Source organism: Myxocyprinus asiaticus, chromosome 12 (assembly GCF_019703515.2).
Source record: "Myxocyprinus asiaticus isolate MX2 ecotype Aquarium Trade chromosome 12, UBuf_Myxa_2, whole genome shotgun sequence".
NCBI classification, from domain to species: domain Eukaryota; kingdom Metazoa; phylum Chordata; class Actinopteri; order Cypriniformes; family Catostomidae; genus Myxocyprinus; species Myxocyprinus asiaticus.
Window position 1 is genome coordinate 39,721,338 of NC_059355.1, and position 21,371 is coordinate 39,742,708.

Here is a 21,371-nt window from a genome sequence, read left to right on the forward strand (position 1 = left end):
AAGTTGATTTTGCTTGGAATTCTTCTCCCTGCCCAGTAGGGGGCGATATGCATGAAGAATGCGAATCACCAAAAACACAAGAAGAATGTGAAAGTGATCTGTTTCTCACCCACACATATCATATTGCTTCTGAAGATATTGATTTAACCACTGGAGTCTTATGGATTACTTTTATGCTGACTTATGTGATTTTTGGAGCTTCAAAATTTTGGCACCCATTCACTTGCAATGTATGGACCTACAGAGCTGAAATATTCTTCTAAAAATCTTCATTTGAGTTCATCAGATGAAAGAAAGTCATACACATCTGGGAAAATGAGAATTTTCATTTTTGGGTTAATGATAACTTTAATTTAAATTTAGTCATTTGTGCAATCAATTGTCCCATTTTTAGTGGATGTATGATGTTCCTACAAGTGCCATTGCAGAGGCACCACAGGTTTATTTAATTAACTACTGACATGTTCCACTAAGTTTGACAACAGAAAGTGTCCAAATAGTTTTTGTTCTGTTTTTTAATTTTGACAACCTAACAAACTTCTGTTTGTGAAATGTTGTGTTTGTAATGTGTGCTTGTAAAGTCTTTCTTCTGGCCACCATTTGCTTATGTTATATCCTTCCTCATTGTCTGCTAAATGAATAAATGTAAAATGTAAAGTAATTGCCACTTGGTTTGATATTTTGTCATCCTAATCAGTGACATTCATACATTTTTAAGTGTGACATGTCCTAATACCTTACTTTTTGGGGTTCTTGTTCATGCCATGAAATATGGCTCTTGACCAAAGACTAACTATAGCACCACAGAGTGTGTGTGAATGGATGCTCTCTAAAATCAGCCCTGACAATAAACCAGCATTATTTGTGTTTGAAATAATCAGACACAGAACTATCCTATGACTCAGATTATGAAGGGAGAACAAGACGGCTTGTACGAGAACATAATATCAGTGAGACAACAGCAATAAAACGAAGAAGCTCCAAATAAGGGATAAAATATGACCAGCAAAAAGTGTAACCGTAATTTTATATCGTTTCCTTTAAATCTTGTCTTTCAGCATCTTTAATTAATAATATACTCAATGACATTTATGTATCAGAGCAATAAGCTAAGCGGGAAACAATTTATGTCACCCAAAGCTTTTTAACAAATCAATGCAACTATTTGTAATTGCTCGTTTCACGAGATTAAAAATGCTTTGGCCTGATCCCTGTCTGCTGTTTAGTGGCTAACATGACCCTGTGTATCCCTCATAAAAAGCAAACTTCTCATCAGCATTAATTTCCATCAAGACATCCATATCACTAATATTTCTGGAATTTTAATGCAGTCACAATTTATAGCTGGTCAAATGCAGATACCTAAATTGCTGTTGGTAAAGGACAGTTTAACTGTCTCTTTTTAATTAGAAGGTAATTTAATGTGTGAGCTGCCATGATACTGCTAGTCATTCTGGACTTCATAGCACACATTTGATAACAAACACCACAAATATCTGTATCTACTGTATAATCATCTAATGAAAAACTGATAAATGCAATTAAAGTCGCTCTGATTTGAGCCTTATCTTAATCCAGCCTGATGCATTTATGAAAACATAGAAAAACAATTATCTGTATCTTTTATTACAGTGTGACTACATATGTTTTAGCCCTACTTTTTCATGCCAAGCAGGTAACGTAAGAGACAAACGACACTCCAGAAAAATGTAAACAAAGCTTTTTTATCGAACACGCAAGTCGGTTTAGATTCCAAATATGACATAATAGTCTGCAGCAAAGTGACAAAGAGTGACGATAACAGATTGAGAAAATGAAAATAGAAAAGTGGGAATGATATAGAGAAAATGAGAGAGAGAAGTACAGGGAAGAACAAGTACTATACACTTTACAGCCATGATCTAGTCTGTGATGGGGCCTTGAGCATCATGGCATTACTGATGACTGGTGAAAGAGGGTCAACAGATGTTTGTCTAAGCAACCGGCGAGATATGAGAATTGCAAAAATCCAGTGTACAATGAAAAGTTTCTGTTAACTGTCTCAACTACTCACATTGAGAGAGGAGTTTTCCCTTAACTTTTAAATACAGTATGTTCAATTTAATATCTACTAAATGCACTTGATTTTTCAAACCGTATCCCAAACACAACCTGATTACCCTCTTTAGAGGATATTTGTTTTGAGTGATTACCTCTGAAAAATCTTTGAGGGCGTTTCTGATAACATTTTTGTGTAAGTCTGATTCATAAAATCTTTGTTAAAAATTTGCAAGGTTTACTATGATAAAACAATAGATATACAGTTCAAAATAAGAAAAAATATTTTGACACTTTCTGGTTGTCTTTAATAATAATAATAATAAACAAAATCTAAAAATAGTGGCATTTTACTGGGTCTCAGAGGGTTGAATATTTAGATATATAAATTCAAATGTAAAAAAAGAAAAAAACAACACTGCCTATAAAATATTATTGGATTATGAAGAAACAGAAAACATTTTACCAAACAGTCTTTACATCCTGGCACTGCATAATTGTTCTTTTTTTATGAAGAATAATACCCACAAGACAATATTATGACATCTTCCTGGTTAATACACTTCTCTTCCAACTTTATTATTAGCCATGCAAGCCTTTTCCTCCTGCTCTAGGATGCACACCTGCCTTTATAGCTAATCAAGAGCAGAAAAGTAGGATCTCTTTGAAAGTATTAAAAACAGCTTAACACAAGTTAAGCGAGAAAAAAGACCGTATGAACCGCTTAGGTCAATGATAACAGAGACAAATCTGTTTTCCATTTTACACTTTTTTAGAATCCAAAAACTGCGGATTATCCCCGGATCCATTCCCTCCCCTCTCACTCCCAGATGTCTGCAGTTCCCTTTTTTCCCCCAGAAAAAAACATGGATCACTAAGTAAATTACACTTGCAGCACAGTTTGCGATTGGAATACATACAGCAGTAGCTCATTTCTTTGTGTTTTCCGTCTTTTTTAATAGTGAATAAAAAGCAGTTGTGATAAAGCAAAAATGGTGATACAAACAGCTTTTTTTGTTCTTATAAAAGAATCAGAAAAAGAGAAAATGAGTGGACAAAGAAAGCTATATAGTGGTGTATGCACAACCTACACCAACAAAAGCTAAAAACAGCAGAGACAGTCCTGGAAACAGTTTATTGTATCTGGAAAAATAAAAAAATAAAATGGTGAGAAGCAAAAAGAGAAATATATTATTGAGGCAATCTGAGTGGAGTTTCTTAACAATAAAAAGGCCAGAGGTTTGGATTGGTTTAAAGGAAAACAAGAGACCCTTATGATAAACAAGCTCGATTCCTTTATATATATATATATATATATATATATATATATATATATATATATATATATATATATATATATATAATTTTTTTTTTTTATCTTTTTCTTAAAATAGTTTGCTACAGTTTTAGACTAAACATGCGAGACATATAACTAAGTGCAACTGAGTGAAACGCTTTTTGTATTTACTCATTTGAGCTGAGGTATGAGTACTAACAGTTTTTCATGCTGTATTTCTTCAGTAATACCGAGCTACACATGCGATGAATGGTCTTGTCTACCTGTTCAAGAATAGCAAACTAACCAATCAGCTTGAATCTGTCCCTCCCTCAGCTGCCTAGATGTTGATTCATTTTAGGGAACCATAGATTGCCCTTTTCACCAATACAAAATGCTTATATAAATTTACACATAGTAGTAACTGCCATTAAAGTACCTTGTACCCAGCTTATTGGTTGACAGGAGTGTTTTTTAATATAAAAAAGTAATAAGTTGACAGACACTAAAACACAATCATAGAGCATTGCCAAGGTTAGCAAAGGACATCGGGAATCCTGTTTCGGATTTTACAAGATAAGTGGCATACAGTTGTTTCAAAGAATAAAATGGCAACACACACACACACACACACACACACACACACACACACACACACACACACATTGGTGTGGCTATCCTTATGAGGACTCTCCATAGACATAATGATTTTTATACTGTACAAACTATAGATTCTATCCCCTTACCCTACCCCTAAACCTAACCCTCACAAAAAAAACTTTCTGCATTTTTACATTAAAAAAAAACAAAAAAACATTGTTTAGTATGTTTTTTAAGCGACTTGAATTATGGGGACGCTAGACATGTCCACATAAACCACATTTATAGCATAATACCCTTGTAATTACCAGTTTGTAACCTAAAAAAATTGTCCTTGTAAACCACCCAAACCCACCCACACACACACACACACACACTCACACAAATAGTATGACAAGTATGAGAACAAATAAAACTAACCATTATGTGGTCCAGTTTGATGTTCAGTTCACATTGGGTTATGCAAATGTTTCCCCCTCCTAGATTTAAATTTCCTGTGACGACAGTGAACACAGTTCTAAACTCTTTCATCCATATCCTTCTCCTTTATAGCCATCATTTCCTGATAGAACACTCCTTTTTTTTCCCTTTTCATTGGCCCAAAGACAACACTGCTTTGATTTGGTCAAGCGTTGGTCTCTCACATTTCACAATTTTTGCATCTAGCCAGTGCAGGGAACACTGAGCATATTTGGCCTTTTTGTTTAGCTATTGCATGGAACATAATATATATCAACTTGTAGTATCTTGTACCTTTGGTAGTCACAGATAAGACACATAGTATCAACTTAAAAACAGTAAAAACAAAATGACAAAAAAAAAAGAAAAAAAAAGCAATAAATAAAGTGGTTGGTTGCAGACATTACGGAAAAATCAATCTAAGATTTGTTGAAGACTTTTCTCATAATCGCGCAGTCCCAACATTTAGCCCGTCCTCTAAATTGGCAACAGTTTCCAATTCTGAGTTGCATTCTGAGTTCAACCGTTTCCAAGTTGATTTGGCAAGAAGTGGATGGTCATAGGGTGCTGCCCCACTGCTGTAATGCTCAGTGGTCATGGCTGTAATGTCAGCCTTGTTTTATAATCCCTTTAACTTTCTATCCCATGTGTAATTACTAATAATGTCTAATAACAGAGAGAGTAAGCTGGTCATTGATGTGGTAAAACAGATATTGAAACGACAGGGAATGCAGTTAAAAGTCATCCAGTCAGTCTTTGAAATTATAGAACGGAAAAGAAACAAAAAAAGTTGCCAACAAAGTTCAGGAATCACAATTAGCTTTTGTCTAACAGTTATCTCTCTGGTGCTTATTACCTTTATGACATTTCATGTTTTAATTTAATACAGATGATGGTCTCGATCAACGATTTGCTTAACGCTAACATGCATCACCATGAAAGTGGATTTTTTTTTTTTACATTTAATTTCATAGTGATAAACGTTAACCTGCGTTGATTTCTCTGTCATTCATTCCATGTGTAAATTAAACTTCATTGGTGCATGGAGAGGGAGCCTTCATTACGAGTAGTGCATTTGCAGATGGACTTCATGAACGGGAAAGAGCATGAGTTTAAGAGTGTGTGTGTGTGTGTGTGTGTGTGTGTGTGTGTGTGTGTGTGTGTGTGTGTGTGTGAGAGAGTTCGCATGCAAGGGCAATGCCACTGTGGAAATTGCAAAGGAACAAATGACAGAAAAATACTACACGGTAATGCGACATTCTGTTTGAATTTTAAAAGGAAAAGAATTCAAGAGGAAAAAACAACACGAAAAGAACCGTTACACATTCATCCAGTGCTAAGCACACTCCATGTCATTAATCATGAGGTCTGATCAGTTACCAAAACAAACAAACCCAAAAAAAGGATATATAGCTAACAGCACAGAGTAATGAGAGGACACAACGTTTAAATTATTTGCCCAGGAACCCTCAAAAACACCAGACAGATATCTCTCAGCTGCAATGGAAGCGAACTTAAGAAGATCTGAAGGCCGAGACAATGAATAAAGTCACATACGTGCACACACACCACGTGAGTGACACGCTCATTCAAGCGTTAATGATTTGTGTGTGCGTGTGCTCTGTAGTTCGTGATCAGTGTTTATTCGACTCAGAGGGTGACGTGCCAGTCTTTCTCAGCTGTGTTTTCAAGTCCACTCTGGTCTCAGTGACACTTTGCCAAAAGGAAGTACTGTAGAAGCAGGCCCCCAGTACCAAGCGTCTCTTCATCGAGTAACGAGTAGAAATGTATGCGTGTCTTTTTAACCGAAAAGTAGAAACAAATCAAAAATACTTCCAAATGGAATAGATTTTTCTTATCTTGTATTCGTTTCATATTTAATGGCACAAAAGAGTAAATTGGAACATTTTAATAGCTGTCAACAAGTGGATTGTGAATCCAGTCTTGGTCTTGCTATATCTGGAGTGGTCTCTCCGGTCTCTCACTGCAGTTCATTTGGCCTTTTCGTCAGAGGACCTGGGAGAAACCAGGCTTACAGCATGTCCTCGTTCACATGGTCGTCCTCGTAATCTCTGTTGTGGTCAAAGTCTGGACTGTGATTGGCTGTCGTCACAAGGGAAAGGGGACCTTCATGTTCTTCCGGGTCCAGTGGCTCCTCTTTTACACTAATATGATGCCTGGAAAGAGAAAAACAGACAGAAAATGATAATTTCATACCGCAAATCACCTCCATTCTCACTTCCGAAAAAAAAATAAATGTACTGGCTGCTACAGTGGAGTCCAAAAGTCTACTTGTGAAAATGCTTGTATTCTGCATGTTTTTTTTTTTTTTTTGTAATTCAGTTGTTTTTGCCATTACAAATTATAGACGCAAGTGGCAATTATCAAGGTCCAAGCATGTGTGAAGAGAACATGACCAAATCTGAAAGAACAGATCCTGTGGATGCTTTGGATATAGTTGCTTTTGGTGACAATTTTCCACTTGTTTGATCACATTTCCGGGAGAGAGGCAGTGGTGTTCATGGTGGAGTTTTTATTCCCTTTAAAGTCCGTGATGATGTTTATTCCCTGCCACATGCTTCTAGAGTTGGTGGTGTTAAACTGTCCTTCAATCTTGCTCATGTACTGGCGTTTTGCGGTTCTGATAGTTTTTCGGAGGGCACAACTGGCTTGTTTATGCTCCTCCTTATGCTCTGGCTCTCTTAACAACTGACTATCAACCGACAGCCTGAATGTCAATACAGGACAATACTGTACATTCTATATATACTATATATACTTTTTTATATATTTTTATTTTTTATTTTTATTGAATAATGTGTATCTATATAGTGCGTATAAAAGGTATACTGTACAGTGTATGTTATTATTTGTATATTGTTGAGTGTAATTATGTGTATATCAGATGTCTAAATTGTGCTGTGTTAATTTGATGTTATTGTAAATTGGCATAGGTCTCATCACTGTCATGACTGCTATGTTGATCGGAACTGCACCCAAGAATTTCACACACCATTGCACTTGTGTTTATGGCTGTGTGACAATAAAGTGATTTGATTTGAGTTGCACAATTAGGATTTTCTTAAGTTATAGCACCCCCTAGCATTGTAAATTGATTAAATTTGGCGTGTGCTCTAAGAATGTCTTCTGGTGCACTTGTACCAAGTTTTGTGAAGTTTGTACATTGCACTGACAAGAGACAGGCTAATTAGTCATAATGGGCCACACCTCAAAATGTTCTTTTGAACAACTGCAAACAAATCAAAATTCTTTTGATAACCTTTTGTCAGGAGCATCTTTTGATGGTACATACAAAATTTAGTGCAAATCAGACAAACAGCCCAGGACAAGTATTTTTTTTGCATGTATTTATTTTAATCGTAGTAGAAGAAAAGTTTTCTCTTTGAAACAGGAATCCACCTTTGGTGTTTTGACCCCTAATCATCAGCATAGCAACTGGAGTGCAACTGAAAAATTAGAATGAATTTCAGGACCTTTTGCACATAGGAGTTCACATTGTCAATGTTACAAATTGTAACAATTAAAATGTAAATATATATATATATATATATATATATATATATATATATATATATATATATATATATATATACACATACACACACAGTGCTGTGTAAAAGTCTTAGGCACATAAGATATTTCACAAAAGCATTTGTCTTAAGATGGTTATTGATATCTTCAGCTTTAGTGTGTCAATAGGAATTATAAATGTCAGACTCCCAAACATTACTTTTGCAAATAGAAAAGATTAGAACAGAAGAACAGAGAGCCCTGCAACAGATATCATGGCCCCCAATGAACATAGTGTCTGTCTGAGATAATAGAAGAACTGTGGCGAATTCTCCAAGAAGCTTAGAATATCCTATCTGCCAACAACCAAGAAAAACTGTGTCCAGGTGTACCTAGGAGAATTGGTGCTGTTTGTTTACTGGACTTTGTATGATATTAAGTGATAAATGAAAACTATTTATTTCATTATTTTTGAAGACATCCTCACTATGCAACATTTTTCAAAAGTGCCTAAAACGTTTGCACAGGTCTGTGTGTGTATATTTTATATATATTATTTATTTTTCAATTCGATTTTGAATCCCAGATACTCAGTGTTGAATTTTGAACCTTACTGTACATAAGCTACAAAAGTAAATTCAATACAGCGTAATGCATCATGATGTCCTAATTTGATAGCGATTGAAACTGCGGGAATGGTTTCAATCTCTCTCACTCGGTTCACTTAAATTTTGGCACCCCCATAGAAGCATCTCTGATCATACTAATAATTCTTTATTAAACTGTAGAAAATAATCATTTACAAATAAATAATTATAATAATAAAAATATCTAACATCAAAACAAGGATCTAAAGTATTGTGAGGAAAAAGAATCGCGATATATCTTTATTTGTTTGTATCACCAGAGCCCCACTGTCTACTGAATAAGAATCCAACAAAAACAGAAATAGAGTAACGACCGGCTGTCTCTACAATGAAACTCTAACAGAGGTGGCATAACGGCGTTTCTGATAACTCCACTTTCCTTTCAGCACTTCCTACACCTATTCCTGCCAGCTTTATTTTCCAAAGCTAGCCCGACAACAAGGTTTTCACTTTGAATTGATAAATGAGGGAGATTAACAACGTGCGACGTGGCGATAAAAGAATGGACTGCAGCGAGCGGTGGCAGGCATGTAAGTGAGCGAGTGAGCTGACGGCCTGTCAAGTTCCCGGTGGCGTTGGATCGGTGCCGTTCAGTGCGCTCCTCTTCTCGCTCGTTAACATGCACAACCTGTGAGGCGGGTCCCTGGAGGACGACCCCGCACAAGGTTCCGTCATAATCATCTTCAAGCGTGCAAAAAATATAAATAAAAAAATTAAAATATCCCCACAACAAGGTGACCAGACACAGTGCGTCACTTTAAATACACCCAAAATGAATGCAACTTCTAAACCAAAGTGTCAATAAGGGGAAGAAAAGTATTGGCGGAGAGGCGTGTGAGACGAGAGGGGAATGGGGAGGCGGTGGCGACGGGGCACAACACAAATGGTTGTGATAAGAAACAGAGCCCTTACAAGAATAATAACGCTGTCAGTTGTAAACAAGACAAAACATGAACCCCTGGCCCACAGTCTGGGCAAAGGATTGTCCACAGAGATGAGATCTGCCAAATTTCACATTAAAGCAACACTGCAGTAATAGAGCTCCAATGCACTGACTGTTACAGAAGAAAAAAGAAAAAGACCACGAAACGAATAAAAGATAAACATTACAAGCAGCTGTAATAGATCCCGAAAATTAAATCTTATGACTTTCTTTCTTCTGTGGAACATAAAATGAAATGTTAGGCAGAATGGTAGCCTCAGTCACCGTTTTAAAAGATGCTGTGAAAGTGAATAGTGACAGAGGCTAACATTCTGCCCAACAGCTTAATGTGTGTTACACGGAAAAAGTAATACGAGTTTGAAACAACATCAGCGTAAGTAATTAATGACAACATTTTCTTTTTAGGGTGAACTATCCCTTTAATTAGTTTGGTAAGACATGCTTAGAAAACATAATTAGCCAAAACTGATTTTTCTTTTTTGTTTTCTACTTCCCAAGTCAGTCTAGAAGAAGACCTCTTCTCTTATGCACAAACAATGGACGACTGTTAAAAAAGCTGCCATGCTAATGAGTTATCTTATTTGTGCTTGAATAATATTCTATTGGTTTCAGATCAAAGCATCTCCACATGTCCCATGGCCTCCAGTCTCAATCTCTAGCTTGAGGGCAAATGTGAAATTGTTATTAATATGCTACTGAGCTGCACTCTGCTTTAGCCTTCACTGTAATGAGGACTGAAGACTATGGTTGTAGTATACTGTATGGCAAATTGTTTCAGTCATCCCCAGAATCCAAACAGGTGTAATGAATGCCTGATTGCACGGATCCGTTAGATGTTATAACATGAATCTAAACCGCAATATAGTGTGCAACTATTGTATATAAAAGTGTTAAAAAATTATACTAGTTTATGCTGGTTATGTTTTCATAATACAATGGAGTGTTTGCCTCACAGTTTCAGACCCATTATAACTTGTATCATGTTTAGATGAATATAATAATATACTTGTACTGACAATACAATGTGATAGCTAACATTTAATTAACATTTAACAACTGACAACATTGTGATAGCTAACATTTAATTATGCAGTTCAAAATAACTTATAAATTGATCCTACAAAGGTTGCATTTAACATGTAAAGTTGTTGTTCGGACATATAATTTATTTTATACACTGGCATGTGGTTACATGGTACAGTGATGGTATTAAATGGTAATACCTTGGTGCTGAATGATTACCATATTTACAGTTTGTATGAAATTAGGGGTAAATCGAGTTAAATTGTGCCATTATTTTGATAGTCATTTCAATGTTGAAAAGTGACCTAATTTACTTGAATTCGCCTTATATTGTCATCCAAGGTACTACAAATAATATCATGGTTTTACCATGGTACTATGTGTAAAAAACTTTGAAATACCATACTGTAAAAAATTGAAATGTGCATTTGTTACCTTAGGAGCTTTTCCTACTTAATCTGACCCTTAAAAGTTACTTTTGTTGGTGTAACCTAATGTAGTCAGGTTGATTCATTTTAAATATTTCTTAATACAAGACATGAGGTGAGCAGGCAGCCTCCGAGCGAGCACACCCATCCTGTCTCTCTCTATCCTGCTGATGGGGCAGCCCTGCAGCTATGCTACCTACCATTAGCACTTCTCTCACCCAAATCTTCATGAGTTCATTACTCTGCCATTTTTTTTCAAAGCGATTTGCTGATATTTCACAGAAACGGCAATAAATCTTGTCGAGCAACAAATCACCAATCTATCCACCAACATCTGGAAACTATGTCGTCTGCACTCTATTATTTTAAGCTTCAAACAACACAGTGCTCCCTCCCATATAACAAGTGTATGGGGAGCTGTGGTTTTTAGCCCAGACCGCAGCTCAGCTACATGGAAATCTTGGAGCGTTTCGCCGAGGCTAATTACGACCCCCCCACCTCACCCCTCCTTTTCGTTGTTTTACTCTCGACAGCTCAGATAGTTTTCGGACGTGCAGAAACGAGGGCAGCTCTGTCATCTTCTATTCACGACTTTTGTAAATATTTAAACAAAATTGAGGCAATAATTATGGAGGAACTCGGCACAGTGCTCTGCACTGGATTGACCCGTAATAAAAGCAAGTTTATAAACTTCTCCTTGAAATAACATCGCAAGACACTATTTTCTTTACAAGCTCCCCACGCGTAGAAACCTTTCAAAGGTGGGGTTTCCTTTTTGAGCACAATTCCTTTTTGAGCACAATTCACAATTTGTGCTTCCTCTGTAAACTTCAGTTTTCTGTATAATTTCACGAATGGCTAAACATCTACTGTAATGTACATTAAACCCTACTGTGCATTTGGAGACTATTTTTAACTCACTGACCTGGTGGAAATTTTCCACCACCTAAGCTGCCCTACAAACATACAACCCTAATGATTCCTGGATATCTCCCTTTACCTAACCTTTGTCTCAGTTGCACACACACATTATGAAGGTGGGATGTGAGCCACTCACATAGCTGGCATGGGTGAGCGTCCAGGGCTTCTGTCACTACCGTTGCTGTTGCCGTGGTCCATGGCTCCGTTCATTTCCTCTCGTATAGCGCTGGCAAGCGAGTTAAGAGTGGGACTTCCAATGGAAGCGGTAGTGTATAGAGGTATGTTGTTCTCTGACATTGATGCCTAAAAATTGCATAAAGAATGGAGGAAAGGTGAACTCAGTGAGATTAATTTATACAATTGTGGAAACAAAAGCAATTGTTATTTGGAATGGCCTTGAGATACTTGGTCTTTTTTAAAAAAAACTAGCCATTTTGGCCATTTGCACACTAGCTGCTTTCAAGTCCTTCAAGGAAATTCCTAATTAGGTGTTCGAAATTTGTCATTATGACACAATGTGCATTCAAGTGATTTTGGTCGAAATAAAAAGGTACGTGTTGGGCAATTTCTTATTTCTTTCTTTTTCATTTCCCAACAAAGGAAAAAAAAGAAACAAATTGTGCAAAGGATTAAATAACTAAATTATATATATGTATATTTACATATACATATATACATACACAGTATATCGAATACCAATAAGCTTGCACCATAATTCTATCATTGACACACCTAAAGGTCTGGGCTCAAAGAAAATCCAGTTTTCATATGGTTTTCCAAGGCATTCACGTGCACTCATCTTGTAAACACTATAAATTTAATTTGGCTTAAAGGCTGCAACTGAATAGATGAATGAATGAAATCATAAATAATATAACTGCTGAGAATTTTACCTGGAAGGCTGCAGAAAGGGCGGGACCATATCCCAAAGTGGTATGGATGTTCTTTACTAGAGCTGGACTTCTGTAGAGACAAATAAATAAATGACACATGTTCAGCACCAAAGAATCAAAATAGGTCTCAGTTCGTATTTACTTTCTCTAAGCTTACAGTTAACGATTTGAGAGTACATAAATCTCTCAACATGAAGGCTACACTGTATATAAAACCTGTACTGGTCTACTGGATAGATTGATTTTACACTGTAGTCAGTATTTAGAGTACAATCCGATTTCCAATGAAACTCAATAGCAAAATCGATACACAGCACTAAACTATCAAAAGCTCCGTAACACTATAGCTCTGTTCCAAAACCTAGAGAGGTGACTATCTAGACAGCATTTTAAGACATCCTAAGTTCACTCCCAACATTATATTTATATCATTATAATTAAAGGCCTAAAACCTTGTTTTGGTTGTGTATGCTGTCCATTTCACTTTCATAAATACACTCACTCATTAAATACAGAAATTATTGATAGAAAATAGTTCAATGTAATTAAAAATTAACAATTTTATAAAATATTTTTGTGTGCTATGTACTGTTTTATGCATACTAGAGTATCATGTTGTTAGCTTAAAAACATGCAAACATCAACGTCTATTAAAATCAGTTGAGAGTTAAGTCTCCTGTGCATTTCACAGGAGGAGCGATATTTGTGTGATGTGCAAAATTTCAACTTCATTTAGGATGTACTCCGTAGACAACAAAGCAGCTCACTAGGCTCTGGAACAGACCTTTATATATATATATATATATATATATACACACACACACACACCGATCAGCAACAACATTAAAACCACCTGCCTAATACTGTAATAACCAGCCCGTCTGGCACCAACAATCATCCATGTGATTATCTAAACAGCCAATCGTGTGGCAGCAATCATGCATATACGGGTCAGGAGCTTCAGTTAATGTTCACATCAACCTTCAGAATGGGGGAAAAATGTGATCTCAGTGATTTGGACCGTGGCATGATTGTTGGTGCCAGATGGGCTGGTTTGAGTATTTCTGTAACTGCTGATCTCCTGGGATTTTCACGCACAACAGTCTCTAGAATTTACTCCGAATGGTGCCAAAAATAAAAAACATCCAGTGAGCGGCAGTTCTGCGGATGAAAACACCTTGTTAATGAGAGAGGTCAACAGAGAATGTCCAGACTGGTTCGAACTGACAAAGTCTACGGTAACTCAGATAACCGTGCTGTACAATTGTGGTGAGAGGGGCCGTGTTGGTGGCACGAGGGGGACCTACACAATATTATGCAGGTGGTTTTAATGTTGTGGCTGATCGGTGTATTTATATATTTGAAGTTGCCACATGGTTATATGCTAACTCTGTACAGATTTCAACATCACATTTTAATATACATCGCATGACACTCAAAATGAGCCATTTCATATATTATGAAAAACAAAAAAATGATAAAAGCGTAAGATGTGAAAGCAGGATGAGTGAGCACATAGAGGCAAAGCATGCAGGGTCATGATGGTAAAGGGTGGGGTAGAGGGTGGGGCTTACTGTACAAGCAGCTCATCAAAGCTTTCGTCGACTGCATGCTTCCGGGGGCGACCTCGTTGTATGTGGCGGCCGCGTTTAAACTCTTCATCGTCTACGGTCCAAAAGGACCCAAAATCATCTTCAACTCTTACAAAGCATTTATGCAGGGAGAGATTGGTGCGCACAGCACCCTGGAAAGGGGGAGAGGGACAGCAAGCAGCCAGATGTGGATGTAGCAACCACAGACAGACAGACAGACAGACAGAAAACAGCGATAGAGAATGAGATATGAAATGAATGAATGAATAAGCACAAGCGACTGGGGTTTATGATGCACACAGCCAGCACATAACTCACATATGGGCATATAGATGCACACTAAAGCTAGCAGGAGGGTCAGTGGGTGGCACAGCACATAGACAATGACATGGAGCCCATCAGTCAACACCACGAGACACGTGATTGGTTAGCCACGCCGTGCGGGGGTGGGGCGGGAACACCTACCCGCTGATCTTTTGCGGCCTTCTCTTTTGGAACTCTAGCTCATCGACGGTCCATACCGCCCCTTTAACGTTCTCTACCCGCACAAAACACTTGTGAAGACTAAGGTTATGCCGCACTGCGTTCTGCAGTTGGTGTAAGAGAAAGAGAAGGGCTATGAGTGCAAAGGAAAATGTGCTAAAAATACAAATGAAAACTGTAATAAACAAATTAGACACATCATCTTGTAATGATTAACATTATACATTTTCATTAAAGAAGTAGTTCATCCGACATTCAATTATTGTGATTATTTACACACATAGTTTTAGAAAGTTGACAAAAATGTACTTTAAATGTAGTCAGTATTTCAATTTTTTGTCATATTCATTGATTTTAGTCAGTTTTACTCTGACTAAAATGGCAAATAATTTTAGTCATCAAAAATAACATATTTTAGATGTTAATGTGCAAAATGAAAAAAGCATGCAAACTGTAACGGACCAAGCTTTAAAATATTCCAACATTTAGAAAAATGTATAAACATTTATTTTTGTATGTATTAACATTTAGTTTCTTCTCCTTAAAACAGATGTTTCTATTGATGTTTCTTTTTCTGTTTGTGCACTGTTAATATCTTGCGGTATTGTTTTTTCCTCATAATTTTTCATCAACAGTATGTTTTAATTAAAATTGTTTAATTATTGAATGATGCATAGTTTTGGTCTTGTCTTCGCTATCGTTGACAAAATCAAAAACCCTTCATTAACGAACATTTTGAAAATGTTAATAATTTAGTTACCAAATTAGTAACACTGTATATGCACCCCACTGTTGTTGCAAACCTGAATGACTTTCTTTATTCTGTGGAACTCAAAAGGTCTGCATCATACACAAAACTATCATTTGGCATCAGAATATTGAGAATACAGTGCGTGAGTTGTATGGACTACTTTTATGGTGTTTTTTTTCTGGTCATTTCTGGAGCTTAACACTTGTATTTTATTGTCTGGAAAGGAGCACCTAGGACATTCTTCAAAACCTCTACTTTTGTGTTCCACGGAAGAAATAAAATCGTAAGTGTTTTGAACAACATGAGGGTGAGTAAATGATGACAGATGGTATTTTAATTTATGGGTAAATTATTCTTAATCTGTATCAAATAATAATAATAATAATAATAATAAAACATCCTTAAAACAAGATACTGTAAATTTACCTGAGAAGCAAAATGGCACAATATATTAACTCAAGATTTCTTTTCAGTGACTGTATCTTGAATATAAATGTATTTCTCGCTCTATTGTCAGACCTAAACATAAACAGCACTAAATATATGTTCTTTTATCTTATTTTTGTATTTGTTTGCAGTGTAGTTCCATATTTTCCAAAACATTCCCAATACAAAGAAAGCACTCATCAAGAGCCAATTGTAATGCAGCCCCTTGGACTACCAACAAAATTCCAGACTGCACAAACAGTCTGGGATTACACGACTCTTTGGCAGTTATGACTTTATTTCTGTAGCTGAACAATGAGGGGAAAAGACGCAATACTAACATGCTTTGCTTGCTGCCTCCTTATAATTGACCCTTTCATCAGGCCATTTTTACAATATGCGGGCAATATTTAGTAAATAAAGCCTTCTTTGATTGGAGGCATGTGTGGGTGTTTTCACATTGGTGCTTTATCATTCGGCTGTAGTAAAAGTCACAGATAGTTCATCATTTTCTGCCTCAGTTCAAAAACGGAAACTGAAAACGCTTGAGCTAAATGCCAATACTCAACAAACTGTGCCAGGGGAAAACATCCTACTCAAATGAACAGATTTCCCCTTAAAGCTGCTGAAATTCTTCCAGAGAAAACCGAAAAACACTTTCAAAATCAATTCAAATGAAGAGGGGTTCTCTTCCAGAAACGTCTGAGAATCATTAAGTTAAATACATTGTATATGAAAAAAACATATGCTTTCTCAAGGCAATTTGAACTTGTTGACTAAATCTCATTGGGCAAAATGGCATAAAACAATCTTTACATGATTTTTGTTTGAATCTATCAGGGCTAGTGTTAATAATAATTAATAATTCAGATATTTTCGCATGTTCATTACATACATTGCATGTTAGTGTTAATTTACTTTCTAAGCACAGAAATATTGGTTTGTCATTATGACTGTTCGTTAAAAGAGCTAAAATATTCAGTGGGGTCCAAAAGTCTGAGACTTCTGTTTTTGATAAAAAAAATTTATAATAATATTCTTTGCTAATTATATTAGCAGTATAACAATTTGAGTGCAAATGTAAATAATAACAATAATAATAAAATAAAAAATGTCAATTTCACAATTATAGTATTATAAATCTGAAGATCCTTGTTGTTCCAGAATGATTTGAGAATGTTCCAAAGAGCATCTTGTGTGTTTCAATGAAAGCAAGGAAATCTGACCTTTTAGTACAAAGGTGTTAACATGGTCAATGTCACAAATTTGCTTATTTGATTAGAGACCGAGAAATAGTGCAGAATCTTAAATATCATTTTCCGTAATAATCCCAGTTTTAAAATCCAGGCAAATTTCTAGTTTTAAATTACATTTTGAGTCCCAGATTTTCAATGTGTATCCAGACTTTTGAAGCCCACTGTTTAGGTCCCTTATTGATACATGCCTGTTAGGAGAGTTGCTGAGCTGAAAAAGGACAGAAAAAATAGGTAGAGTGTGTGTAAATGTATGTGGTCCAATAAGAGAGGTGTGTGCTTAATTCTGTGGGTGGTTTTCTTTTGCTAGGAGTCATTGGGGGATCATTAGTTTAGCCATATACATTTACCTCCTCTTCATTCACTTTTATACATTTTCTTTTCAAAAAACTTTCAAAACATTTGTAATTATTCAGTAAAATACTGAAGAAATACCAAATTCAGTGTACTTTAGTTAAAACTTGTAAAATCACCTTCCACGTCGCTGCATTGCGTCTGAAATATGCAAACATTCGCGTGAACCAGTTGTAGATCTCGTTTAGTGTTAGCTGCTTTTCTGGCGACTCTAGTATTGCCTGCGAAAACACACACACACACACACACACATATACAGTACATATAAACACAAATGCTGATAAGCAAAAAGATATGTTTCATTTCCATCCAAACCTGAAGCAAAAACAAAGTGAAATACACACAGTTTGTCAAGTTAAAGCAGATCTGAGGGGGCATGTAAAACAGCTCCTTGCTTTTCCGCTTACAGATGGGAGCTACTTTGTTTACTGAAAGCTTCCTTATGCAAATGTGCCAATTTGAGTACATCCATTTCTGCTAAACGACAAGAACAAGAAAAAAAAAACTATTTTATAGTACCATATTATAAAGCGGCAATTATCCTGGATCCAGATTAATGCCCGTGTGATCACAGATTACCGGTTCAGGCCTGATAATTGACTGGGCATCTCAAAGACGCCCCATTCCTACTGTTGTGTGAAATGAATTCTTTAATAATCACATTGGCTGTAATACTTAATCAAAAGCAATTGTTATATATGGGCTTTTTTGCCCCCTCCACGAGCAGCAAGTGCTCTCGTGCTCATTTGCCGATGGTTAATCTTGTGCTCTGCTGCTAAATTGCATCTGAAATTTAACAGGGATGGTGTGCGGTGGGGGTTTTTCATAAAAGTATTTTGTTAACACTGAATATTTATATTGAATTTTAGCATGTAAGATGCATGTTAAATCTTAAGTCTTGAAGCAAGATTACTACGCTCTAGGCGATTTATATGTCATGGGTAAGTGGCTGAGTTCTTACCTGTCGTATTAATGAAGCATATGTGAAAGGAGGTCGTACTTCTGCATTCATATAGAACTCTTTGTTCTGTACAATATCTGTTCACAAAGATTGAAAACAAATATTAAGTTCTGAATGGAAGAAAACCTGGTTACATTTTACATTACAGTGTTCATGTTACAGTATATTTTGATTATTAGTCATTCTAAGTAGAATGTCATTATAACACATACTTATTACGATATAAACTTTAACATAAACTTTATATTACATTACAAATTAAGTAAAAATATCCATATGTGATGAGCCGCTTGTATATATGCTTTGTAATTATTCGTATTATCATCACTTTTTCAATTCATATTTACAATAAACTGTATACAGTACATATTTTAAGTATACATACATTTTAAACATTTATAAATATATTTATAAAATATTTATATAATTCTAAAATATTTTATATAATATTATTTAACTTTATTTATTGGCTTTTAAAATTGTATTCTATAAAACTGTGAAGTGCTGATAGGACAGTTAAGAGGGCATGGTATCAGAACATGATGCAGGCCGGATTCAAACCTACATCACCTGTACAGTATGTGTCATTAGCACATGAACTAGCACATGCACCTATACCCAACCTTATAATTTGTGCAACATGGACACTGTATTGTAAGTCTTTTAAAAATAACAATAAAATAAAACCTGTTTCTTAGTGAACAGCATTCAGGCAAATTTTGCCTATAAATATAATTCTAGAATCATGCTATTTATCTAAATGGCTTACTATAATAGTAAAGACAGATAGTAAAAACTTGCAAACGATGTCCCTACCTGGAGATATAGGCATGTTGTACTTGTCCGAATAGCGTCGGCGCATTTGTCCCACACTGTGTAGGCTGGTGGGGGTGATAACTGAGTGGGTTTGGGAGAGCGGTGTGAGGGGGGCTGTTGGGGTGGTGGGTGTCTGGGGAAGACTGAGAGGTGGAGAGGCCTCAGGAGCCGTCTTGGACAAGGTAACGCTGGACACCAGGTTCAGCTAGAAAATACAGAGTGAAAACATGGCATAGCATTGTTAGTAACCACTGATGCTTTCTGATGCTAATTGCTAACATACTGTATCCTCCGATCAATATTGTCCCACAAAGGAACATTGGTTGAGTGTTGGTTTATAAATATTTGTAAACCCAATGCTTTCCTCTTTTCCGCCCATCATTCTGTTAGCAAATAGCGTACATCCAGATGGCTGTCTAATTAGAAATGTTCAGAATTCAATACTATCATTGTACTCATACTATTTTTTTCAGTATGTATTATGTGTAAACAGTATGCACATTTTCTATAAGTGTGGGATATGATCTATTATATATGCCGAAATGTGCAGGTACAGTTTACAACAAGAGCACTCTTCACAGAGCACTACAATGCACTAAATTTGACCCAATATTTCCAGTGTGATTAATGAAGTCTTTTTTGATTATTTGAATGGACTGCAAAAACGTAAGATGTCACAAAATTGAATAAAAAATGCTAAATGCATAATTTTTTATTTTCATTATAACAGGACGCCACTCACATGCAATGTGATGAGGTTTTCTTCTATCAGAGTATGGTCATTAATGGCTTAAAGAGCCCATATTATGCTCATTTACAGGTTCATAATTTTATTTTGGGGGTCTACTAGAATAGGTTTACATGCTTTAATGTTCAAGAAACACATTCTTTTTCTCATACTGCAGCACCTCTTTTCACCCTCTGTCTGAAACGCTCTGTTGTAGCTCCTGTCTCTTTAAAGCCCCCCTTTTCGAAAAGCCCAGTCTGCTCTGATTGGTCAGCTGGCCCATTATGTTGTGATTGGTCAACCACTTAAAGCGTGTGTCGGAAATGTAACGGCCCTTACCTAACCGAGTTTCAGCTCCTGGGCATTAGGTGGGCATTATGCAAACGTGTTACATAGTGACGTAGCTATGTCACGAAGTAATGGATGGACTGCAAACCAGGCGTTTCAGGCAGTTCAGGAGCAGTGTTTACTGTGGGAGAGAGTAACTCCCTTTGGTGTGGACTTTATGATTTGTAACTTTGCAGACCTTTTACATGCACAAACAGCTATATTACACACTTTAGGATTTTACCTTTCCTTTAAAGCATAATAGGGCCTCTTTAAGCAAAAACCGATTGTCATGGGCAGACTTTTGCCAAGTACACCAATTACATGTTGCATGTACACACCTTTACCGGTGTTCTTACCATCTTATCCAATGTACCTAATGTTGTGCGCATGAGTGTTCACCATTTGGCATCAAAAGCAGAGAGTAACCCAATGATTTCAAATCTTACATTAATGCAGTTCTTACATTGTTGGATTTATTAAATAAACAGATTTTTGGTAGTTATCAGCGTATTCGTGTGCATGTAAAAACACTGAATGTGACACTACCATTTGAAAAATTTGAAATAATGCCTACTATTTCACATTAAAAATTTTGTATGTGAAAAATACAAAAAGTAAGCCCAATACAGTACTGTGGCAGCAGGGGCGTGGTCAAGCGTCCGTCCGGAGAGAGAGAAAGTGGTAAGGGCGCTTGCACCTGAGCTAGATTATGTTTAACACCTGTCTCTAATTCCAGTGAGCATGGGGAGAGCGCCATATAAACAGCCATGCCACCAGCAACCCAGAGAGAGAGAGAGACTGGCACAAGGAAGGCCACGGTGCTACAGGAGCTGTTGTGTTTAATCTATTGTGTTTGTGAAGCTGAAGTGTTTAAGTAACTATATGCCTGTGAAGCTGATGTGTTTAAATAACTCCGTGCC

The 21,371-nt window shown here is 36.4% G+C and overlaps 1 protein-coding gene across 14 annotated transcripts in view; it reads right to left on the reverse strand.

The window, feature by feature from the left end:
- Window positions 1–5,071: 5,071 nt before the first annotated feature.
- Window positions 5,072–21,371, reverse strand: part of LOC127449108 (forkhead box protein P1-B) — a 258,227-nt gene continuing 241,927 nt past the window's right edge. For 12 of the 14 annotated variants that reach the window (XM_051712289.1, XM_051712285.1, XM_051712284.1 and 9 more), the window contains 7 exons: window positions 19,395–19,599; window positions 18,579–18,655; window positions 17,737–17,838; window positions 14,816–14,937; window positions 12,759–12,828; window positions 12,002–12,168; window positions 5,072–6,549 (listed from right to left, as the gene is read on the reverse strand). In XM_051712289.1, the coding sequence (XP_051568249.1) occupies window positions 6,405–6,549; window positions 12,002–12,168; window positions 12,759–12,828; window positions 14,816–14,937; window positions 17,737–17,838; window positions 18,579–18,655; window positions 19,395–19,599 (888 nt within the window). In that variant the 3' untranslated portion in view covers window positions 5,072–6,404. Of the gene's footprint in view, window positions 6,550–12,001; window positions 12,169–12,758; window positions 12,829–14,811; window positions 14,938–17,736; window positions 17,839–18,578; window positions 18,656–19,394; window positions 19,600–21,371 lie in introns of those variants that run through there. The other 2 variants (XR_007898662.1, XM_051712292.1) reach the window with 2 other exon arrangements.